This window comes from Zonotrichia leucophrys, chromosome 7 (genome assembly GCF_028769735.1).
Source record: "Zonotrichia leucophrys gambelii isolate GWCS_2022_RI chromosome 7, RI_Zleu_2.0, whole genome shotgun sequence".
Classification (NCBI taxonomy): domain Eukaryota; kingdom Metazoa; phylum Chordata; class Aves; order Passeriformes; family Passerellidae; genus Zonotrichia; species Zonotrichia leucophrys.
Window position 1 is genome coordinate 29,692,333 of NC_088177.1, and position 22,375 is coordinate 29,714,707.

The 22,375-nt window shown below is 60.7% G+C and overlaps 3 protein-coding genes and 1 long non-coding RNA gene across 10 annotated transcripts in view; 2 read left to right on the top strand and 2 right to left on the bottom strand.

Moving 5' to 3' along the window:
* The first annotated feature begins 5,747 nt into the window (after positions 1 to 5,747).
* Positions 5,748 to 10,606, top strand: LOC135450203 (rac GTPase-activating protein 1-like). 2 transcript variants are annotated; one of them, XM_064718137.1, is made up of 16 exons: positions 5,748 to 5,947; positions 6,072 to 6,274; positions 6,358 to 6,494; positions 6,675 to 6,753; positions 6,948 to 7,001; positions 7,629 to 7,685; positions 7,978 to 8,098; positions 8,322 to 8,512; positions 8,724 to 8,885; positions 9,030 to 9,125; positions 9,197 to 9,398; positions 9,475 to 9,580; positions 9,722 to 9,854; positions 9,929 to 10,031; positions 10,139 to 10,256; positions 10,330 to 10,606. In XM_064718137.1, the coding sequence occupies exons 1-16, from the start codon at positions 5,863 to 5,865 to the stop codon at positions 10,379 to 10,381; spliced, it is 1,899 nt and encodes a 632-aa protein (XP_064574207.1). In that variant the 5' UTR covers positions 5,748 to 5,862; the 3' UTR covers positions 10,382 to 10,606. The 2 variants fall into 2 exon arrangements, with proteins under 2 accessions (XP_064574207.1, XP_064574208.1); XM_064718138.1 differs by having other exon boundaries at positions 8,352 to 8,512.
* Positions 10,607 to 11,290: 684 nt separating this feature from the next.
* On the bottom strand, positions 11,291 to 16,164 carry GMPPA (GDP-mannose pyrophosphorylase A). Its single transcript, XM_064718816.1, has 12 exons — positions 16,032 to 16,164; positions 15,866 to 15,963; positions 15,676 to 15,779; positions 15,099 to 15,291; positions 14,878 to 14,937; positions 14,606 to 14,736; positions 13,737 to 13,871; positions 13,456 to 13,553; positions 13,207 to 13,253; positions 13,017 to 13,109; positions 12,759 to 12,927; positions 11,291 to 12,670 (listed from the first exon to the last, which is right to left on the bottom strand). Exons 1-12 carry the CDS (start codon positions 16,072 to 16,074, stop codon positions 12,570 to 12,572), a joined length of 1,272 nt encoding a protein of 423 aa, XP_064574886.1. The 5' UTR covers positions 16,075 to 16,164; the 3' UTR covers positions 11,291 to 12,569.
* Positions 16,165 to 16,240: 76 nt separating this feature from the next.
* On the top strand, positions 16,241 to 17,197 carry LOC135450403 (uncharacterized). The gene is made up of 2 exons (XR_010441065.1): positions 16,241 to 16,297; positions 16,896 to 17,197. It is a non-coding gene; the product is annotated as an uncharacterized LOC135450403 (long non-coding RNA).
* The window catches only part of SPEG (striated muscle enriched protein kinase), a 30,949-nt gene continuing 25,607 nt past the window's right edge, over positions 17,034 to 22,375 (bottom strand). For all 6 annotated transcript variants that reach the window (XM_064718486.1, XM_064718484.1, XM_064718485.1 and 3 more), the window contains 11 exons: positions 22,206 to 22,358; positions 22,016 to 22,132; positions 21,769 to 21,936; positions 21,391 to 21,513; positions 21,035 to 21,199; positions 20,180 to 20,852; positions 19,853 to 20,092; positions 19,557 to 19,780; positions 19,006 to 19,081; positions 18,601 to 18,750; positions 17,034 to 18,361 (listed from right to left, as the gene is read on the bottom strand). In XM_064718486.1, coding sequence (XP_064574556.1) covers positions 18,154 to 18,361; positions 18,601 to 18,750; positions 19,006 to 19,081; positions 19,557 to 19,780; positions 19,853 to 20,092; positions 20,180 to 20,852; positions 21,035 to 21,199; positions 21,391 to 21,513; positions 21,769 to 21,936; positions 22,016 to 22,132; positions 22,206 to 22,358 — 2,297 coding nt within the window. In that variant the 3' untranslated portion in view covers positions 17,034 to 18,153. The remainder of the gene's footprint in view (positions 18,362 to 18,600; positions 18,751 to 19,005; positions 19,082 to 19,556; positions 19,781 to 19,852; positions 20,093 to 20,179; positions 20,853 to 21,034; positions 21,200 to 21,390; positions 21,514 to 21,768; positions 21,937 to 22,015; positions 22,133 to 22,205; positions 22,359 to 22,375) is intronic.

Here is a 22,375-nt window from a genome sequence, read left to right on the forward strand (position 1 = left end):
GATGAAGGACAGGAGAGCAGGGAGGCAGCTGCTGGTAAGGTACCAATCTTCATCACAGGAAGGCAGGGTAGTTCAGGCAATTACTGCCCATCAACAGAGCTTCATCCCTGGTAACATAATAGAGCAAATATTAAGAGAAAAATGCTGCTGAGGACCTCGAGGGCAAGGGAACAGGGAGCAATAAAGATATGCTTGGAGCTCACACAGAATAAATCTACCCAGTCCATCTTCATAGCATTTTTTTGGGTAAAATTGCTAAATAAATAGATAGTGAAGAGACAAGAGGTATGAAATATCAGGCTTTTATTAAAGCATTTGATATAGCATCTCAGGGAACTAATTCAAATTGGTGGGGACAGCCATCTCCCACTTGGGCTGGGTGCATGGAGGAGGTGAGGCAGATGGGGTGGCCCTGGCACAAGGGGAGCATGGTGCATCCTGTGCCACCAGAGATGGCAGTGCCAGCAGCGCAGCCCCTCTTCTCCCATCCTGGTGAATGTGCTGCAGCTTCTGCTCCATGCTCTGCCTCCAGGGGTGGCTGTGACAGGAGCACCAGTGTTACACATGGATAATCCGGATGCATCCCTATGGAACAGTGCCCATAGCCAGCCCAGTGTCCCCATTGCACTGGTTTAGGGCCACCATGTCCCCACGCCTGAGGCTGCTTCAGGCCTCGTCCACCCCTGCCATGGGCTCTGCTTGCAGAGCTCTGGCTGGGAGGAGGCACTGAGCGTGGGTAGCAGTCATGCCCAGCCAGGCATGACTGGATGGGATGTCTCAAGCTGTTCCCATGTGCCTACTATGCGTGGCATTTCTGCTGCTCTGCAATGAGCCTCTCTAGGCAGGGGCTCTGGTCCTGCCTCTCCCCCCAGCATGGGCTGCAATTTTGGCTCATGCAGGCAATAAATCAGCCTGCTTGCCCTGAGGTGGCTGTGTGGCCCCTGCTGCTCCAGCTCACATTTCCCAGCCTCAAATTACCCCAGGCTGCCGGAGAGTTGGATGATTTTGTGCCGCTCCTTCAAACACCCCCTGCTCTGTTTTTGTTGCCAGATTTTGCCAAAGCCCCTCGAGTATCTGCATGTCCAGGCACAGCATATTCCAGCACACGATCCCAACTGGCAGCTCCTCTGGGGAGCAGAGCTGCACCAGCCCCGACTGCTCAACACCACGGGGAGTAAGATGAGCCTCAGCAAGGCAGCTTCATTCAACCACAACGGCATTTTGCTTCTCGACTAGATCAGGGTCAGAGGTCTCCTGCCAAATTTTGACATGTTTTTCTCAGTGGGGGAGCAGCCCAGAGCGTGTTTTTTGCTGGAAACCACCTGGAGCTTTTTTCTTTAAGATAGTTTTTCTCAATGGGGTTCCTTTGATGCTCACACTGGGAGCGCCACATGCAGCAGTTACACTCCCAGCTGGAGTCTCCTCTCCCCTCACTGACGATGGAAGGCGATGGCAAGCTCTCTGATGGAAAAAGCCCTGCCACGGGCAGCCAGTGAGGGAATCCTCCCACTGGCAGCACTCACAACGTGTTGGGGATCATGAGATGCTGGGGTAAGCTTGCAGAGAAGGGGCTCATGACAGCACAGCTCACCCCAGTGTCAGGCTGCCCCATAAGAAAAGCACTAAATCCATTAAACTAGTCAGACATCTCAAGTGGGTGTTATGAACAAAGCACAGTGATTCAGGGGCCAAGCAGAGAGAGGAGATCTGTGTTTGTGCAGCATCAGCAGATTTCCTTAAAACCCCCATTTTTGGGGCAGCAGAGGAAGCTACTAAATGAGGCGAATCCGCAGTGGTCCCAGCACGGTCTGCTCCCTTGCTTGCTACCTCCTCTCTCTCTCCAGCCTGGCTTCTTCCCACACCAGCCTCTTTCCAGCTCCTTGCACTGGTGCTAATCCCCTAATCTGTGCAAAGCAATAATTTTCTGCATGGCACAGTGGCTGCTTTTAGATCTGCACCCCTCCTCCTCCAACAGCCAGTTCTCTTATCAGGAGCAGGTATCAGGTGAGCCAGGCACCATCTACTTCCGATAAACCCATGTTTTATTTTGCCCTATTTCCATTTATCTCCGAGCTCGTAATTATCCCTCATCTGGCGGCGCGTTGTGCTGCCTTGCGTGCCGAGGCGCGGAGGCGACGCCTGTTCTGCCGGGCAGCCCTGAGCCAGAGCCTCTTGCCAGCGGGGTGCAGGGACCCCGTGGGATGGTACCGGGGGATGGGACCTGCCCACCATGCTGGCTGCAGAGCTGTGCTTCCCTTTCCCCGCAGCCGAGCTGCGTTGCCTTTAATCTCGCGCAGCGGTGGAGATGGATTTTCTCCCCGTGAGCCAGATGTGTTGCACGGAGCATAAACACCCGCGACAGTTGTTGTGCTCCTCGGTGTGAAGGCATCAGATGTCTGCATTAAAACAAAGCTCTCCACTTAATTACTCAGGCTGATAATTCAGCGCGTGGAGGCGGCTCTGGCTGAGAGCAGAGGGCTGGATCACAGCTGGGACTGGAGAGCCTTGGAGTGCACATTAATCCTGGCTCTTGCAGCCCTGATTAACGGTGCTGGAAACCTGCCCGCCCCATTCATTCCCAGGGGAAGGGTCTGTCACTGCCCCACCAGAGGGGGCCCAGACTCGTGCCCAGGAGACCCTGCTGGCCCTTCACTGGCCAAGATGCCGCCTTCCCAGTGTCTTCAGGGTGAGGTGGCTGAGGATGTGAGACACCATTGCTCTGAGGGTACTGTGCCGCCCTGGGAACACCCACCCACTACCTCTGAAGGCCACAGGAGCTGGGTCCAGGACAGTGAAGTTCAGGCAGGACCCGAGGATCACCTTGTGCAGGAATCTGCTGCCAGAGCACAGCTGGAGAGAGCTGGAGACAGACCATGGCTGGGCTTAGAGCAAGCCAGGCAGACCACGCAAAGCTTCCTCTTTGCAGCCAAGGCTGCTTGCTCCTGCTAACCTGAATTTCTCCTTCCAGGACCAAAAAACACCTTCTGCAAGTTATCTTTGCTCCCCTCAATGATCACCAGGGCCTAGGGGGACTCCTGGGGGAGTCCTTCACTCAGCCATGTGTCCCTGGCCCATGAGCACCCACCTGGCTCTGCCAGTCTGTCTGGATGTGATGCTCCCTTGGACCTCTCTCCCTCCTGCCTGCCTGCCCAGCCCCTCCCTCCTTCCCTCTCATCATCCCTCTCTCTCAGTGCCTGGACATCCCTCTCCCATCAGAGAGAGCCCCAACCCTGAGCACCCCGTGGATCTGCCTGTGGGGTCCTGCCTCTCCAGGAAGACTGATTTCTTCCAGCCCAGCTCCAGCCCTCTTATCTCTCCTCCCAGGTGTGCACACTTTGCTCTGTGGCTGGGCTGAGTGGGAGTGACAGACGGCATCCTGCCAGGGCTGGGCACCCACGCTGGCGTGGGCACGCAGGGCACAGGGGCCCAAAGCAGCAGCAGGCAGCTGCAGGCAGCGCGTCCCAGCGGGGCCCCAAGAGTTAAATTGTCATGTATTCAGGGCCACGCGCTGGCCAGGAATTACACTTTTATCGGCATGCGGTGCTGCCGCCACTTGAATTGGGACTGGGAACTCTATTTCCGAGCTCACCCAAATTATTCTCCAAGAGATAAAGCGCGGTGCAGAGCAGCGCCGGCGCTTCATTAACATTCCCCAACCCATTCAGCTTTAAACGAAGATTGCCTGCCTCGGAAAATGATAAAATTGAACATGTGAAGCAGGGCATTATGTTCCATCAGCCGATATTATTTCCCACGCAGGGGCCGAGTGGAGACACAAACAGCTATTTATGCAGTACCTGGCCAAGCCAGGGTGGCTTAGGAGGGGTAGCAGGCGGTGATGGGGACACAGGATGGGTGGCAAGTGCCCTCCACCCATCCCTGGGCATAGGAGGGGATGTCTGCTTGTTGCCAAGGTCACTCTGCCCTTCTGAGGGTTCTTGTGCCCAGGGTCAAGGTGGTCCAGGACCACAGACCTGCTCCATGCATTCAGTATGGAAAAGGGTTCAGGAGTGTGTGTGTGTTCCCATGGGCAGCACTGGTAAGGCTGGGGCATCTCCACCTGCTGCCCTGCTCCAGGAATGCATGTCCCCTGCTAGGGCTGAGCAGGTCCAGTGCTGGCTGCATGTGCAGGATGGGGTCTTACCCCCTTGGCTGGGTGCTGGGCCAGTGGGATTGAGGAGCATCCACAGAGAGGGAGCACGTGCCTCCCCAGAGGCAGGCAGGGAGGGCTGAGTGGGCAGGAAGGGTTGAGCAGGCAGGCCCCCGGGGCTGCAATTGGATTTTGCTCGGCCATGCTGAGCCTATCGATCCAGTAGTAATTAAAGTCGCTCCAAAACCTGACTCATATTCAACCTTGGGAGGAAGGAGCTTTGCAGAGAGGCACCCTCTGTTCCCCATGGTCTGGCACAGGATGGAACAAAGCCTTGCCGGGGTGCTCCCAGCCTGTCACAGCCCCCAGTGGTCTCTGTCCCAAAGGGGCACGAGACCCTTGGCACTGTCTGGGGCCCAGGCAGCAGCACCCATCCAGCAGCATCGTGGTCAGTGTCCCCAGTGCCACACAATCTCCGTCACAAATGCTGATTAGGTTCAGCCCTTGGAGTGACACGAGCCCTATAGTTATTTTACAGATCCCAGCTATTTTCTCACTGAGTGCCTGGGACACATCCCTAGCATGCAATAGTACTCTCCTATACCCCTTTCTTGTCACTATCTAGGATCTCATTGAGGGATTGGCACAGAGAGAGGAGCGTGTTGAACCCACAGCCACTCCCAAGAGTCACCGAGGTGCTGGGATGGACCTGGTGCTGTGCTGTGAGTCCACAGGGTGCAAAACCTCCTCTCCAGCTCAGTGTCACCTGGGGGGAGTGAAGGCCTGCGGGGATTCTGCGAGCTGTTCATGAATATTTCTATGTGTGTGTGTGTATGTGTGTGTCTGTGTGTGCAGGGACTTGCACACCCAGCCCTGCTGCTATTCCCGGTATTCCTAGCAGGTCGGGACAGGCACCGGGGAGGGGGAGCTGCCTTTCACCGGCGCCCCCCGCAGCCTGCCTCGACCCTCCTGCGAGAAAGCAGCGCCGCCAGGGCCCGGGGCTGCGGCAGGGAGGGGCACGGGCCGGGGGCAGCCCTGGCACCGCCGGGCAAGGGACCAGGGGCAGAGCACGGGCAAGGCGAGCAGCGACGGGGCTGTGCTGCGGGGAGGTGGCTCCATCTGCAGGACAAGGGCCAGGCCGGGAGAGCCGGCGCGGGGGATCCCCGCCCGCCGCTCGGTGTGCGGGACACAGCGCGGGGGACAGCGGACAAGGACATCGGCTCCTCTGGCATACCCGCGCCGGTCCCGAGATGTGGGCGTGGCAAAGCGGTGCCCCCTCCAGCATCCCTGTACCCCCAGCGCCTCTCACGCCTCCTGGTCCCCCCGATTCCGCTGCACGCCCCGAGCACCCCGCACCCACTGCCCCTGCACCCCTTAAGTGTGCTCATCAGGTACACCCAGAGCCTGGGCATCCCCCGCCCCCAAAGGCAGCCCTCACCCTGCCCCGCAGCCCTGCGGCCAGTGCTGCCCCCCGCACCCCGGGGCATCCCCCGCCCTGGGATCCCGGGAATGCTGCCCCGCGCCGGCAGCCGCCGGGCCGGAGGGTAGGAGCCCGGTGGCGGCGGGAGGCGGAGGCGGGGCCGGGACGGGCTCCACCCCGGCCCCCGGCCCACATAGGCCGGCCGGGAGGGCCCCTCGCCCCCTCGCCTGCGCCGTCCCGAGGCCCCACGGGGTATCCCGGCGGAAAGCGTGGGGCAGGAGCTGCGGCTGGAGACGTGCAGAGGGGGTGCCTGGCTGCGGGGCCCCGATCCCGTCCCGGCCTGGGCGGCGGGATGCTACGGCAGCGTTGCGGGCGGCTCCTGGCCCGGCTGGAGCACGGGCTGCAGCTCCTGGAGCTCGGCGGCAGCGTGGAGGAAGGTGAGTGTGTGTAACCCTTCGGCCCGGGGCACACCGGCACCCTCGTCTCTGCCGCCGGCGTGGTCTGGGGGAGTTGGGGGCTGGCCCCCCGTCCCGAGTGGCCACCCGCCGCTGTTGTGCCCAGACTGCATCCGGATCGCTCGGTGCTTTGAGGCGACGCGCCAGAGATGCTGCCAGCTGGAGCAGGACGGCCGCCGTGTCCGCGAGCAGCTGGCCCGTGTGGAGGCCGAGCGGGCAGCGCTGGAGGTGAAGCTCAAGCACGCCCGAAACCAGGTGGAGGTGGAGATGAAGAAGCGGCACCGGGCAGAGGCTGAGCTGGAGAAGCAGGTCGGGGGCTGGCCGCAGGGGAACCCTGTGGGGCTGGCTGTGGGGCCCTCAGCCTGCTCACCACTACCCCGTTTCACTTGCAGGAGCGAAAACTTCAGCTGGTCCTCGAGTTGCTGATGCGGGAGCCATGGGGCAGCGAGGCACTGAGCAGGGAGCAGTGCTCTGTTCTCAGTGCCCTGGCTGGCCGGCGCCTTGGGGCAGCCTTGGCACCCGGCAGGAGGTGAGCAGGTTATCATCCCAAGCCCTCGGGCAGCCTTAGGGTCGGCTGTGCCCTTCTCGCCTCATCCCTGCTGGGCTTGAGGGGCTGGCTGGGCAGGGAGGTGCCTGGGCTCTGCAGAGGCATCAGCTGTGGGCTCCCAGCAGTGAGCGGGGAATGGCTCCAGCTGAACTCACTCTGCAGGTCATCTGCAGTGGACGAGTCGTGCCAGTCCCTCCTGTCCCACTCGGATATCAGCTATGACCGCACTGAGGATGACATGGTAAGAAGTGTTTGGCTGTATTGTAGTAAGTATTGGGCTTACCCCAATAGTGAGGGGGTCCTTTTGCCCCACTTCTGCAGTGGCACAGCTCCTTTGTATATCCATGGTTAGGGGTGGGCTGCTATCAGAGCTGGAGATTAATGCTGGGCATGCCCCTGGCCTGATGCAGCCCCAGACTCCCTGCTGCCTTTCAGGATCTTGATATGGCACTGGTGCGGACCCTGAAGCGCAAAGCTCCGGACAGGCAGGTATGAGGAGATGCTGGGATGTGGCAGTTTTGGGGGCTGGTGTTGAGGTGGTATCTGTGCCTTTGTGTGAGTGAGGATCTCCCAGCTATGATCACACTCCCTCAATGTGCCCTTTGGGTCCCTCAGTGTGCATCCCAAGCTGGGGTGCTGGCCCTGTGCCATGCAAGGTGAGGACACCCAGATACTCCTCTGTCCCAGCACAGGAGGCTGCAAGGAGCCTGGCAGGGAATTTAATTTATTGATGCTGTGCTGGGAGCATCGTCTCTCGGCAAACCTCCCACGATCAATAGAAACTCCATTACGCTCCACCGTCGCCCAGCTGGGCTCCTCAATAATTCATCACCATGTGCGGGCATCCCGCACCCCGCTCTGCTCACACCTCTGCATTGCAGGCCTGACCTGGCTTCCCCCAGCCCCGGAGCTGGCTCTCACCTGGTGGGGAAGCCTCAGTCCCCACGATGCCTGGTGTGGGGCAGGCAGTGCTTGGGGAGTAGGCTGAGACTGGGACTTTTTGTTGGGCTGAGGCCACTTGGCTTGGGTACTGTGGGGAGTATGTCAGGGAGAGGAGCATCTCTGCCTGCTCTTCACACAGTGTTCTGTTTCCACCGTGTGTCCCTGGCTCCTCAGGTTGGCCCTGTGGTGATGGCAAAGCGGCACCGTTCTTCTGTGGTACCCCATAATGCCGTGAGTAGAGACCCCAGCGTGTCCTGGGCAGGGATGGGGTGCAGGGGCTTTCCCAGTGCCAGAAGGCAATGCTGCAGCCCTCAGCCCTGTGGATGCTGTGGGGACAGTGCTCAGCTGTCTCCTCTGGGTACCTGTGTCCTTCAGCCTGTATCACCTTGGTCCCAGTGGGGACAGCATCCCTGGCTGTGGAGGAGCACAGGGATGGGGATCAGGTGGACCAGTGATCATGTGGGAGATGTTAGAGAACTGTGGGGCTGCAGTCACATGTCTTATTGGTGTCCCATTTTGGCAGATGAGTGTCCCCTCTATGCCCCCTCCTGCTGACGTCCCAGGCCCTGCTGACAACCTCCTGCCTGCTGTTCTGGTGCCTCAACGCCGCTCTCGCCAGGGACACCGTGTCTCTGCACATGCAGGTCACAGGAAGGGCTGAGGAGGGGTTTGATGGGTGGTATGGGACAGCCTCAAGGTGCTGCTGTCAGAGGAGAGGGAGGGGATCTATTGGGGATGCTTGTCCCCACCGTGGAGGTACTGGGGCTCTCTGGACATGCCAGATGCCACTGTCTCGTGCAGAGACTCCTTGGGAGGTGGGAAGCCTCCTCACATCCTAGCTGGTAGATGGAGTGGCTTCCCTTTCAGGTGTCCCTCCACAGCCTCCTCCCTCTGCAGAGCTGACCACAGTTTGGGGCACCAGTGAAGATCCGGGTTCCCGTGCTGCGGGGCAGGAAAGCCACACTGAGGGCAGCTCAGTGGGACAGCCAGCACCAGCCCCCTTCCCCTCACCCCCACGGAGTCTCCCAGCAGTCCAGCACAAGTTCACCTCCAAAACGGTGAGTGACCCAGCCTCTCTCTCCTCTGGGGAGGTGGGCAGGGGGGACAGTTATGGGGTGGGAGGGCAAAGCTGTCCTACATTCCCCAACCCCTTAGCTCCACCTGCCAGGGGAATGGATGGAGACAGTGGGACCTGGCTGAGGGAAGATAAAGAAGTGTTACTGGGTATCTGCAAGCAGGGGAGCCCCTGATCCTGCTCCCCCTCTCCAGGTGATCCGTCCTGAGCCGTGTGGAGTCTGTGGTTCCCGCATCCGCTTTGGCAAGACTGCCATCAAGTGCTGCCAGTGCCAGCTGCTGCTGCACACCAAGTGTCGGGAGCAGTGCCCCAGCCTCTGCACGCCCAGGCCTCAGCACCACGCCTGGCCCCAGGAGGTGAGGGGGCACACCAGTGCTTGGGGGCCTCTCCACATCCTTATGAGGCTTCAGGGCTACTGGCCCTAGGATGCTGAGCCTCTGCCCACCGTGGCTGCAGGCCTGGCTGGTGGGCACAGCACAGGTTGGCACTGTTCTCCCCAGGGTGTGCTGGCTGACTTCGCGCCCTCCACGCCGCCCCTGGTGCCCACGCTGGTGGTGCAGTGTGTGACCGAGGTGGAGAAACGAGGCTTGACAGAGGTAGGGGCTGGGATGGTGAAGGTGGCAGTGCTGTGGTTCCCAGGGGCTGAGCCCTTCTCCCTGTGCCCCAGACAGGGCTGTACCGGGTGCCAGGCGCCGAGCAGCTGGTGCGGGAGTGGAAGCAGAAGCTGCTGTGGGCCGGGGGAGCGCTGCCTGCCCTCAGCACTGTGACTGACATCCACGTGGTGTGCGGGGTGCTCAAGGACTTTCTGCGGGGACTCAAGGAACCGCTGGTCACCTTCAGCCTCCGCCCTGCCTTCCTGAAGGCTGCTGGTGAGCAGGGGTCCCAAGGTGAGGGAGGGAAAAGGGACTGCTTCTCCCATGACCCCGCTCCCTGGCGCCGCCACAGACATCCCCGATGATGCTGCCAGTGACACAGCCCTGCGCCATGTGGTGAGCAAGCTGCCCCCAGCCAACAGGGATACCCTGGCCTTCCTCATGCTGCACCTGCTCAGGTGAGTGGCTCATCCTGGCACAGGTCTGTCCCCATCTTCCCATCTCTCTGCCCCTCACCCAGGGGCCTTAGAGCAGGGAAGCTGTGGATGAGGAGCCCCTGGGCTGGGCAGCATGCACACACCCTCTGTTCCCCCTTGTAGGGTGTCACACAGCCCTGACTGCAAGATGGATGTGCTCAACCTGTCCCTTGTGTTTGGCCCTACACTGGTGGGATACAGCTCAGCCAACCCCACACCACTCACCATCATGGAGGACACACCTCGGCAGTGCAAGGTGAGGGGTCCCTGAGGTGTGGGGTGCACCCTGGGCACTGCCAGTGTCCCCATCCTACACCTCTCTCTGCCCAGGTGGTGGCTCAACTCCTTTCACTGCCACCCAGCTTCTGGAGAGGGTTTGTGGAGACAGCGCAGGAGAACCTGGCGCCAGTGGCAGTCCTGGGAGGTGAACGTGGTGAGCACAGGAGCCCCAGCCCCCACCCATCATGGCCTTCGTCTTCCTTGAAAGGTCTTGGTTGTCTGTGGCTGGGGTGAGATAGCTGTTCCCAATCTGTCCTGCAGGACCCTTCTTCCAGCCCATTGGCTCTCCAGAGCGCAGGTCAGACCAGCTGAGCCCAGCTGCCACCTGCTGCCTCCCCAGCACCCTGAGGAGCTGCGTGGGCAAGGCCAGCCGGCCCCCGTGAGTGCTGTCGGGCGTGGGTGGGGCCCAGGGGAGCTCGCTTTGAACCCCTGACTCATCTCTCCCCACGCAGGCAGGGGCCAACCCCGAGGAAGGTGGGCCGGTTCTTCCCTTCTCTTGTGTAGCCTGCAGCAGTGGCTCCCTCGGGACACAGAGCTGGCACTGGAGGAGGAGCAAACGCTGCAGGACCAGGCAGCTGCCTGTGGGGTGACAGTGCCGGGCTCAATGCTCTGCTCTGCTTCCCTGGGGACTGGGGAGCAGAGCTGGCTCTGTCCAGCTGTGGTGGCAGGGACACTACACTAGTGCTTGTACTTTGAATCAGGTTTGTATTAAATGTTTGCAGCAAAACACACCTGGCTGTGGCTGCTGTCTGTCCTGCCCTGCTGCTGCAGGGTTGGGCTCACTGGAGCCTGGCTGTGCAGCAGACAGGAGCTGAGCAATGCTCCACAGAACCCGTGCTTTGGGAGGGCAGGCAGAGCCCCCTCCCACCCTGCTGAAGCCCTGTTCTCCTGCTCTGGAGCCCTGGATGTGGGAGGCCCCTCTCTGAGCCCAGATGTTGGCCTCAAGTAATTGGAGCTGCTGCCGCTCAGGGCAGGACAACCTTAAAGTGTTTCCAGACTTCCTGGCACCTCGGTGGAGGCCTCTTTAACTCCTTCCTCCCCTCCAGCTCAGGCAGTGCTAGAGCTGCACAAAGCCCAAGCAGGCTGGGCTGCACAGCTCCTTCCCTCCAAGAGGGGGAAGCAGGATCATCCTGGAATGGAGCGATGTCCCAGGCAGGGCTTGTCCCCCAGATAACTCTGCAGAAGGGGCAACCAGGCAGAGGGAGTTTAGGGAAAAGAGGCATTACACAACAGGGATAAGAAATGCCCCTGTGCCACAATAAGCAGCCGATAAACCTTTGTCCCTACTAAAAACCAGACCAGATGGAGCACATGAGAGAAAATTCATGTGCAATCCTGAAAGCAAGTACTTTGGCTCAGTTTTCTCCAGTGCAGGAGTGTACACCAGAGGGCAAGGAAATTAACACATCCAAGGCAGAGGCAAAACTGAAGGAGTTTAATGTGCTTAAAGCAAAGGGAACAGCTAATCCCTGCCCAGGACCACAGGAGAACTGGCGCAGGAAGGCACAGGGCTAGGAGCAAGGATTTACTCCAAATCCATCAAACTGGGATGGTACTGGATGGATGGAGAATACCTAATACAGTGCCTTGCTGAAAATGAGAGGCATGATGATGGGGCCCTTGGTGGAGTGCAGGGCTTTAGCACAGAGTTCAAAACCAGGGAGGTAAAAGATAAAGGGCAGTATTGGTTACTGTAGACAATCTATGCCAGGCTCAGGAGGAAACTGCCTTCCATAAAATCAGGTTTTTGAGGCAAGGTGAGTGCTAAATCTGTGCCACTTGCACATATGTAAGTTGATTGCTCTGGTGCCCAGAGGATGTGGCTGGTGACAAGGGGAGATATGCAGTGAGCCCCCCCAAGCTCCAGCCATGCTGGTGTGAAGGAGGCTGTTGGCCTGCCAGGGTATCAGGGGCTTGCTGCCCTCACTCTGAGCCCTGCCTAGGCAGCAGGCACAGGTCTCATCCTGACAAGAGCAGGCTTGGTAGGGCTGGCAGCTCTCCTGGCACGCACTGAGCCCAGGGGGCAGAGGTGGTACTGGGGGAAGGGGTGTTCTTGCAGCTCCCCCCAGGCCCAGCAGGCCCCCAGTCCGACCCAGCCCTCATGTGTGTGTGCCAGTGCCCTTAGGACAGCCTGGCACTGCTGTTTTCCCAGCAATAGGCAGGAGCCCAGCTCAGACTGTTGCAATCATGCTGAAATCATGAGCCTCAATCTGTTCCTGTGGGGTGAGCTGCCTACACATGACAGGCACATTCAAAGCTCCCAGGTCTTAGAGATGGGCCAAGACCTTCCAGGGAGTTGGAGACAGCAAATAGTGCAGGGATAGCCTGGTGAGGAGTGGCAAGGTGGTGCTGGTAGTGCCCTTTGGTGGAGAAACACACAAAGTTGGACCCAAGACACTGCAGGCAGCAAGTGCTCCCTGCATACACACACAGGCTTGTACCAGGGCCACGTACTGTCCCCAAAGCCTTCACCCTGGCCCAGGGCTGGTCCCTGGGCTGCAAGAGAAGCAGCATGCAAGGCTGATGCTCATCAGCTTTAATGTCTGTCTGGAGCAGTAGTCAGGCACTTGCAGGGCTCCTGGCCTGCACCTACCCCTCTGGGGGTGCTGAGAACCTCCCAGGATGTGAGGCCTCAGTGCAGGCTCTTCTTGTGGGGCACAGCAGGGAGTAGGGGGCTGGTGCTGCCCGTGACTCACAGGATAATCTGGTTTTTGTAGCTTCGGCTCAGCTCCTTGTGAGGAAGGACAATGGAGTTGAGAATAACGACCTCAGCCGGGATGGTGACACTGCAGCCTGGGAGGGGAAGGCAAAGGCTTTAGCTGGAGGGGAGCAGCTGCCTCGGTGAGCAGGCCCAGGGTGATTCCACACAGCAGCAACGTACCCAGGATTGTGATGGACGGTGTGAGGCGCCCGTCCCGGAACAGGGTCTCGCTGTCAATCTTGGCATAGGGATCGTTGGGGTTGGGGTCGCTGGGCGTCCCCTCCACCCGCGCCCAGCGCCCAATCGTGCTGTCCCAGCCCACAATGGTATTCAGGACACAGGTGTGGTCCTGGGGTGAAGGAGAGGGGAATGCAGGGTGCTGCTGGCTCCCTGCACCGGGGGGGGTTCAGCACTGACTCCCTCAGGCAAACCACTTACATGGAGCGAGGCGCCGTGCAGGACGATGGATTCTCGCACGCGCACCCCGGCGCCCACCGTCACACCCTCCCCTATGGAGACGTTGGGGCCCAGCTGTGAGGACAGAGGCAGGTGATGAGGACAAGCACCATGATGCCCTTGGCACCCCTGAGCCTGTCCCAGCCCCAGGGCCTCCCCAGCCTGCACTCACCACTGCAGTGCTGTCGATGGAGGCTGTCGGGTGGATGTACACATTTCCTGCAACACAAGGCAGTGGATTCAGGGGAGGCAGCCCAAGGAGCCCCTGCCTCTCAGATAAAGAGAGGTCCCACTTGTGGGTCCCACTGCCTCCCCAGGCAGCCCACAGGAGCCCCTGCCTCTCAGATAAAGAGAGGTCCCACTGGTGGGTCCCACTGCCTCCCCAGGCAGCCCCAAAAGCATTAGTGTGTCAGAATGGTACCTCGGATGACAGGGCCTCCAGGTTTGTTCTGGGCCAGTCTCTCTGGGTGGCTTTTGCTGTACTGGTTCAGGTAAAGGCGGCTGGCATAGATAGCAGAGCTGGAGGAGGAAAAGCAGAAGATTGTTATTGTCACTCTGGTGCTACCAGGGCAGAGGAGGATCCAAAATCAGCACCACCCACGGCTCTGCCTGAGCACCCTGCACTCCCAGCCGTGATACTGATCACTCCCATCCCTGGTACAGATCACTCGATGCTCCTGCTACAGCAGCTCCAGCACTTACCCAGCTGACTTGATCTGGCTCCAGAAGCCATCAGTTTTGTAGACATAGAGTTTGCCACTCCCAGCCAGGGCGGTGAAAACGTCCTGCTCTAGTCGGATCACTTCTGCACGCTGCCAGCCATTGGAATTTTCCTCTCTGGAAGCAAGAGCCATGTTAGACACTCACCCCAGCCATGGCCTCACCCAAGGATCCCAGCAGACCTACCATCCCCAAATGCAGGGACTCTGACAATCCCAGATTCCCACCTAGCCATGTGCTTCTTCCCAAAAGTGGGGAGAGGGCCAGCTGCCAGGCTGGGTTGGGACAGCCCCACTGAGCCCCAGAGCAGCAGAGGGACAGCCAAAATAAGCTCTGAGCCAGAAGCTGATGGTGCAAGAGCCCCACCTAGTCCAGGTGGGTGTATGATCCTGTCCCCAGTCCAGAGCCTGCACAGCTGGATTTTAAGCTGGGTGGTGGCAGAGGGGTGAGGTGACAGGCTGGCTGGTGCAAAGAGCTGGAGAGGGGAGGAGAGCATTCCTAGGTGAAAGGCTTGCTCAGCCTCTAGTCTAGAGCTGAATGAGAATGGGGTGGGAAGAGACAAAGGGAGAGGGAAAGTCTCAAGCTGACCAGGAGCAGAGCAGAGGAAACAGCAGCCTGGAGAAGGGAGGGAAAGCATGCATTACCACTAGGATCAATCCAGCCCAGAGAGCAGCGAGTGCAGACACAGAGGGAGACTTACCCAAGGTAAGGACAGCTGGTGCAGGATCAGGAAACAAGTGAGTGATGGCAGAGGAGGAGAAAAGATAGAGAAAGTATGGAGGATGAGCGTGCTGCTGCAGCCCCAGGAAGCAGGGGGGTGGGAGGGACACAGAGCAGGCTGAGGCACTCACAGTGCTAGCTCCTGTTGGTTCCTCTGGAACACTTCACCAATGTGCTGGAAGATTGCAGGTGTGAAGAGGTAGATGCCACAGTTAATAATCTCACTGACAAACGTGCTGGGCTTCTCCACATAGTGCTGAACCTGGAGGCAAGGGAAGAGACATGAATCCCAGGGTGCAGCCCCTCCATCCAGCACCACACCCTCTGAGGCACCACAGGCCCATGCAGGTGACACAGCACCTGCCACCCACACTGAGCTCCACTCCCCAAGGCCCTCCAGTACCTCTTGTGTGCTTGCATTTGCCACAATACAGCCATAATTCAGTGCCTGTGTCCTGTTGGCCTAGGAAACAAGGACAGGGTTAGCAGTGGTGGAGCAGGAGGCACAGGGAGGCAGAGCAGATGAAACCCAGACCTCTGGGACCCACCCGCCACAGGAGCTGCTGGCTTCTAGGCCCACAGCAGAGCATTCCAGCTCTTCTGCTCCCCAGCACTGCCACTCACTGTGGTACCCAGAATGACAAAGCTGTGCATGTCCCCATGCTGCTGCCGAAACTCCAGCATCTCCTGTAAGGGGAACTCTGAGCACACGTCTGCGTTGAGGACAAAGAAGGCCTCAGCACCACCTGACAGGATCTGGTCTCTGAAGTGATAGATGCCACCACCCGTGCCCAGGGCTGCGTACTCCTGCAGATACCTACAAGCCAAGCAGGAAAAAGGGAGGGCTTAGGGAAGCAGGTGTCTAGTGGCACCAACCAGCAGCAGGGTTAGGAAGGACTGGAGAGACATAATTCTGCCATCCAGTGATGGGTTTCATGCAGGCATTGCACAGAAGGAGGCTGTGGCAGCTTAGAGCTGTGCTGGAGAGGCATCTCTGGAGCAGGAACCATCCAGGGCAGGGAACAAGGCAAAGGTGGCGGAACTGATGGGGGAGCCAGGCTGTGCCCATCCACGGTGGGACAGAGCCCACCTGGCCAATGCCAGAGCGCTGACTGGGGGCTGCCAGGCTGGGGCAGGTAGGTGAGGGCTGAGCCAGGCTGTGCCGCCGTGGGTGCCCCAGGGGTGAGAAGCTCCTGCCCACCTGATGGGAACCTTGAACTCCTGCTGCGCCGATACAAGAAAGCGGCTGAGGGCCTCGTTGGGCTGGTAGAAACCCATGAGCAGGATCTCCTTCATGCCGGGCACCTGGGGAGGGACGGAGGAAGGGATCAGAAAGGAAAGGAATGGCACTTTTCCCTTGGCTCTACAGTCCCAGCCCCAGAGTTCCGTACCTTGGCGCAGGCCTCGATGTGGTGCTGCACCATGGGCACTCCGGCCACGGGGAACAGCGGCTTGGGCACCTCGAAGGACAGCGGCCGGAACCGGGTCCCTGCGGAGCACAGCGGGGTCGGCCGGGCACTGCGCCGGCGGGACACGCCGCGGCCTCTGCGCACTTACCCTTCTGCGGGCCCCCGATGAGGATGACGGCCTTGAGCGGCATCGCGGCTCCGCTCCGCTCCGGCGGTTCCGCACCGAGCCCCAGCTCCGTCACCGAGCCCCGCAACCCGGCCCGGCCCGGCCCCGCCGCCACTTCCGCGCACGTGGCTGGGACACGTCAGCGCCGCGCCGGGCCCTGCGCCGCCACCCGCCCGCCGGCAGGGGGCGGCCGCGCTCGCTGTGAAGGGCCGGGGCCTGCGGGGCGGCTGTGCCGGGCGGGGGCGATGGTCAGTGTGGAGGGCCATGGTCAGTGTGGGGGGCCATGGTCAGTGCGGGGTGCCATGATCCATTCGGGTGTGCGGGCAGCAGCTATGGCCGTGTGCGGCTGTGCAGGGCAGCGTTGAGGGTGCAGTGCAGGTGCTGTGGCTGTGTGTGTGCCCCAGCGCTTCGGCCCGCCCTGCGGGGACACCACGGGCTCTGACACGCCCTTGGACGCAGGCCTGCGGCAGGCACAGGTCTGCAGCCACGTGTGTGGGAGTCGGGAGCGTGTGACTGCCCGCAGGCACCGGGCGGTACGCGTGTGCCCCTGCCCGCCGCGGCCGGCACAGCACCGAGGGCCTGGGGGGGCAGCGGGCTGTAACCGGAGCGGTCCCTGCCGGCACGGCACGGCACGGCCTCTTATGGGTAGCAGATATTTATAGCCAGGCATCAGGTCCCTCAGCGGCACCTGCCGTGCCCGCAGCAGGAGCCCTGCCCTGCTGTCCTGCTGTCCCAGCCACCATCGGGCCCTTTGGCACTCCGTATTTTCACTCCATGGCGTGAGGGCCATGTGAATCAGCCCCGTTGCGCTCGCCCCAGTGCTTCACAGCTTCTCTTTTTCACCAGGTTTTCAACATGGAAGCCCAGCCTCAATGGAATCCTTTCTGGACTCAGGTCCTTAGGTTTTGGGGCACGGACCCTCCAGAGATACCAGGGCCTGCACTTCACACTCATTCCCTCCCAGGAAGGCACTGAAACTGGAGGGGCTGCTCAGAGTCTTTATTGCTGCTCTGGCATGTTGCTTGCTCCAAACCATGGGGACATTGGCAACTCCAGAGCCCGGCAGAGAGAAGGGGACAGGAATGGGGACTGGAATGAGCAGACGCCTTCTCCCCAAAATCAATAAATAAAGCCCTATCACTACAGCAGCATGAGGAAGGTGAGTGTCCAGCCGCTGTTCCTGTGCCCCTGCTCAGGGCACCCCACATCGTGCCACCGGCCAGGGAGGGCTGAGGAGGGGCCACAGGGCAGGGCAAGGCACCTTGGGGTCAGGTGAGGGGTCTGGGACAGGCAGGCGGGCTGGTACTGGGGTACAGGGCAAGGTCTGGAGCTGGGTGGGCAGAGCACGAGCAGCGTGGGCCTGAGCAGACACAGGAGATGTGCATGGCACCTGGATGCCCCCCTGCAAAGAGGGGGGGCCTGCCAGTCCCCCACCCTGGCATGGGGCACAGCCGACAGCCCCAGGGAAGGCACCGGCATCGGTCCTGGAGCCACAAACCCACTTGCCAGGACCAGGGCTGGGAGGAGCGGAAGGTGGGGGGCTGGCAGCTCCCCCTCCCAGCTGTAAGGACTGGGGCTGTGCTGGCTGGCGGGGGATTGTAAGCAAGCCCCTCTCTGCAGGAACCGCTGGAGCAACCTCAGTCTTCTGGTGCTGGTGTGCAAACCAGGGGGAGCACGAGGACTGGCACACCGTGGCCAGGGGCAGCTGCGGGCTGCAGTGTAAGGCACACGGCTGATGGGACCCATGTGGCCAGGGCTGGCTAGCAAACTGGCAGCTCTTTCCCTCCCGCCCGGGGCTTCCCGTGCCCCTCTGTCTGCATCCCATTCTTCCCCCGACCCTCTGCCACATTCTCTGTTCCTTGCAGCAAGGCTTCCCACCACCCTCCCACTGCCGGACCCCACTGCTGGTCTGGCTGCGGCAGCGCCTCCTCTTCATCAGCAGTGCCAAAATGACGCTGCTGGCGACCATCACCCCTGACAGCAGCACTTGAGGTCCATGGACTCATCCTGGCGCGTCCCGGCTCCTCCTCAGCCGCCCCGTACTGCGGCCCATGGAATGTTCCTCTGGCTCCCCGGCCCCTGGTGGCCGCGGCCAAGGCAGCAGTTACTGTGGCCCTGGTGGCTGGCCACCCTGGTAGGAGCGCAGTAAGACCTTGTGCTTTGTGACGGCCTCGCCGCGGCGCCTCTGGTGATCCACCAGGAATTCCTTGAGGCGGTTGGTGGTGAAAGTCAGGGTCTGGCGGCGCAGCTTCATCAGGTAGGCGTCCTGGAGCCAGGCATTGGCGAAGCAGTCCTTCACTGTGGGGCGGCTCCTGGGGCAGAGCCAGATCTGCATCAGGGACTGCCAGGGGTGCCCTCTGCTGCTCCACCCCCCAAAGCCAGCCACCACCCTTGCCCTGCAAAATCCGGGGGTCCCAGCCCTCTCCAAGAGCAGTGATGGACTCCAGGCTCCCACTGAGGATATCTGGAGGGGTCCCATGTGGCAGGGGCTGGCTCAGTCACAGGCACAGTTTGGTGCCATGTGTCCTCCCTGGCTGGGCTGGGCACTCACCAGGGGTGGACAGTGAGGACCTTGCGGATGAAGAGGGCAGCAGTCTGCGAGACGTTGGGGTACAGCTTGAAGGCATCAAAGCGCCCTGCCAGGATGCGGTTCTCCGTCTCAATGGGGTCCAGTTCAAAGAATGGGGATCGCCCGCTGAGCCTGTGGTGGTGGAGGGGGTGATGGGCTGGGGGGACAGTGGTGGGAGGGTGCTTGCTGTCCCACTCCCCCCCCATTCCTGGTATGAAAAGCCACAGCTACCCAGGGTGTCTTCATCTTCCCATGTCCAGCTGAGAAGGGTTTGCTGGCCTACAGCATCCCTCAGCCCTCCGTTAGCTTGGTGTCCTCTGTGGCACCGAGCCCTGGGTGGGGCTGACTACACTTCAAGGTTCTCATCCCCCTGACCCTTTGTCTTACATGATGTAGGTGAGGACGCCAACACCCCAGACATCTGCTGCAGAGCCCACCGGGTCTCCCTTCACCACCTCTGGCGCTGTGGGCAGAGGAGCAGGTCTGTCAGATACACAGAGACACCAGCCCCAGCATCCCAGCACACATAGCATCCGCAGTATCCCCAGCACTTACAGAAGTCCCAGATCCCCAGGATCCCCAACACCCACAGCATTCCCAACACCCATAGCAGCCAAGCACCCCCAGCAGCCACAGCACTCCACTACTGCACCCTCCAACACCCTCCCGACACTGCAGCACCATGACAGAGCCCAGCCAGCCTCCAAGGATACCCCAATTGCCCCACAGCACCCAGATTCTCCCACTGACCCCAGCGATGCTATAGAAATTCACAGACACACCCAGCACCCCAAAGGCCTCCCACCTTCCCCAAGGACACAGTTCCTTCCCATTCCCAAGTCCCCCAGAGCATAAGCATATATGCACCCCTTTGGGAATAAGCATGCCCCAGTTCTGTCCCTGTCCCCTGGCCACTACACCCGTGGTGCCCCACTCACACATGTACTCCAGGGTGCCAGCACGCCGCCCCAGCTGCCGCAGCACAAGTGGGTTGTAGGTCTGGGCACTGCCAAAATCAATGATCTTGAGGGCGTTTGTGCCTGAGACGATGATGTTGTCTGGCTTGATGTCGAGGTGCACAATGCGGCGGCCGTGCAGGTACTCGAGGCCCTGCAGCAGCTGCAGTACGTAGCTCACCACGTCATCCTCTGAGTAGCGAAACCTGGGGGCAGGTGCCATCAGCAGGTAGCCCCATACCAGCCACTGTCCCTGGTGGCCCTGTGCCCCCCTGTACCTGTCCACGATGCTGTAGAGGATCTCCTTGCCAGCACAGTTCTCGCAGATGAGCACCAGGTAGCGGGGGGTGATGTACGCCTCGTGCAGGGCCATGATGCGCTCATGGTGCAGCGCCTTGAGGATCTCGTACTCCTGCAGCACGCTCTGCTTCCGCTCCGCCTCATAGGGCACAATCTTGGCCATGAAGTGCTTCCCTGTGGCATTCTCCTTGCAGAGCCGGATCACCCCGAAACGGCCTCTGCAGCATAGGGCAGGATTCAGCATCCCTGGTGTGGGGTGCTGCAAGAACACCCCTGGCAGAGCATCTTGTCCTACCGCTACTCACCGTGCTTTCTCGTCCAAGAAGGTGTATGGCTTCTGGGGGACACCCTGCCGCAGTGATGTGCTGTCTTTTGTCCCTGGGACCCCACTAGCAGCTGGGGGCTCCTTGGAGGGCAGGGGAGTGGTGGTGGGCTCCTGTGCAGGGGGTGATGTGGGGGGCATGGAGATGAAGGAGGTTACCATGTAGGGAGGCATCTTCCGTGAAGGCGTGGTGTTGGGGGTGGGAGATGGTGTGGGGGCTGAGCTGGGCGTGGTTGACACTGGGGAAACGGTGGGAGACTTGGAAGGAGACGGAGCCTGGGGCGGGGGGGAAGTGTCCGTGGGGGGTGCAGGGGAGCCTGGAGTGGGGGTGTCTGTATGAGGAGAGGCAGCAGTCCGAGGAGGGGTGAACATCAGCTCAGGAGGCATATAGACAGTGATGTTGGGTGGAAGCTCAAGATCTGGTGGCACTCCCTCTTCATGGGGGGCAGGAGGTAGAAGGACCCCTGTGGGGGCACCCTCCTGTTCTGCTGCAGCTGCCTTCTGTACCACTCCCTTGTGCTTGCGTGGTGGTGTGGTGGGAGGGGCCCTTGCAGCCACCGGCTCCACGTGCTTCTCGGGTGTCTGGGTTGACCGGCTAGAAGCCACCTTCTCAGGAATGGGGACAGCAACATCCTTGGCTGGGGCAGCTCCGGCATCTACAGGGAGCAAAGGGAGGTGTGAGCCAGGAGGGGGTAAGCTAGGAGTGGGCTGTAAGTGGCACCTCATTTCCCAAAGCCCTGGGGGGAAGATGCCATGGGACTCAAGGGTCCCCAAAGCACCCCAGAGGCCACAGGTGGCCCCACAGCCACCCCACGCCCATGGGACAGGGCTTGCTCACCTGCTGCCTCAAGATGCACCTTTACTGAGGGGTTGCTGTAGGGTCCCTGCCCAGCCTTGTTGACACAGGCCACACGAAACTTGGCAGTGCTCCCTGGAGGCAGCTCAGTCACATTGAAGTAGCAGTCAGTGATACCAGTGCTGACAATCTTCCACTCATGCTCCCCTGCCAAAGCAGAAGTAAGGTAAGGGGAGGGCAGACCAGGGACAGGGGCAGCCCACTGTCCCCTGCCGTTGATTTGGCCAAGCCACAGGGGACAGCGAGGATATTGGGCACTTTTGTCCTAGGTGCGCCTCCCTCCGTGAGCCCATATTCCTGGCTGTGGCTCCCAGGGGATGGGAGGCAGCCCCGCATACCTTCCAGTCTGCGCTCCAGTGTGTAGGTGCAGGGGGCTTTGCTCTCAGCAGGCTTCCACAGCACCAGCACCGTGTTCTTGTACTTCTGGGGGATCTCCGGGGTGCCTGGCCGCCCAGGGAGCCCTGCAAGGGTACAGACAGGTTGGGCTGGCTGTCCAGCCAGGGGCAGAGCAGAGCTGCTGCAGTGAGAGGGCATAACAACACATGGGTTCAGAGATGCTGGAAACACTCATGTAAAACCAGCCTGTCCTCTTTCAAAAGCCCCAGTCTCTTGCATGCCCCAAGAGAGCAGTACTCTAGTGACCTGCACCAATTGATCCCCAGCCATGTGCCCGACTTGTGCCCTTCCTGTCTCCCGAGGACCCCCAGCCTCCTTACGTGCCACAGCCAGCGTGCAGGAGCTGATGGCTGTGCCCAGGATGTTGGCAGCTGCACACTCATACAGCCCTGCATCCTTCCTGGAGACCTTGGCAATGGTGAGCATCTGACGTCCGTCCTTGCAGGAGACGACGTTCAGCCCACTGTCGGGCTGCAGGGACCTCTTGTCTGTAGGGGGAGAAGAGGAGTGGGATGATACGGTGTCTGTCAGAGCCCACCCACCGAGGCAGTGCGGGCAGCGCCCCACCTTTCATCCAGAGGATCCGTGGGGTTGGGCTGCCAGCAGGAAGGCAGCAGAGGGTCAGCGCCTCGCCCTCCAGCAGCACCTGGTCCTTCAGCTTGATGTGGAAAATAGGGGGGAAATCTGGAAAGCAGAGTGGGGGGTTAGGCTGGGGTGGAGATACACATCCGCCATCCCGTCCTGGGGCTGCACCTACCCGATTCACTGGGTGTGTGTGGCCGGCCGGCGGCGAGTCCCTCCTCCCGCAGAAGGCTGGAGGGGATGCTGGGCTGTGAGGCCATCTTCTCCTTCTTGCCCCGGGAGAGCCCCCAGCGCTCCCAGCGGGACCTCTTCTGACTGTCACCCCCACCTGTGGGCACCCAGGGC

Bases quoted from the DNA above. Each gene is read 5' to 3' on its own strand.
- LOC135450203 (XM_064718137.1), top strand. From the start codon at position 5,863: ATGCTACGGCAGCGTTGCGGGCGGCTCCTGGCCCGGCTGGAGCACGGG. The intron at 8,886-9,029 runs GTGAGGGGGCAC...TGTTCTCCCCAG, and splicing joins ACCACGCCTGGCCCCAGGAG to GGTGTGCTGGCTGACTTCGC. The intron at 10,257-10,329 runs GTGAGTGCTGTC...CTCCCCACGCAG, and splicing joins GGCAAGGCCAGCCGGCCCCC to GCAGGGGCCAACCCCGAGGA.
- GMPPA (XM_064718816.1), bottom strand. From the start codon at position 16,074: ATGCCGCTCAAGGCCGTCATCCTCATCGGGGGCCCGCAGAAGG. The intron at 15,780-15,865 runs GTACGGAACTCT...GTCCCTCCCCAG, and splicing joins ACATCGAGGCCTGCGCCAAG to GTGCCCGGCATGAAGGAGAT. The intron at 14,938-15,098 runs GTGAGTGGCAGT...CTTGTTTCCTAG, and splicing joins TTGTCATTCTGGGTACCACA to GCCAACAGGACACAGGCACT.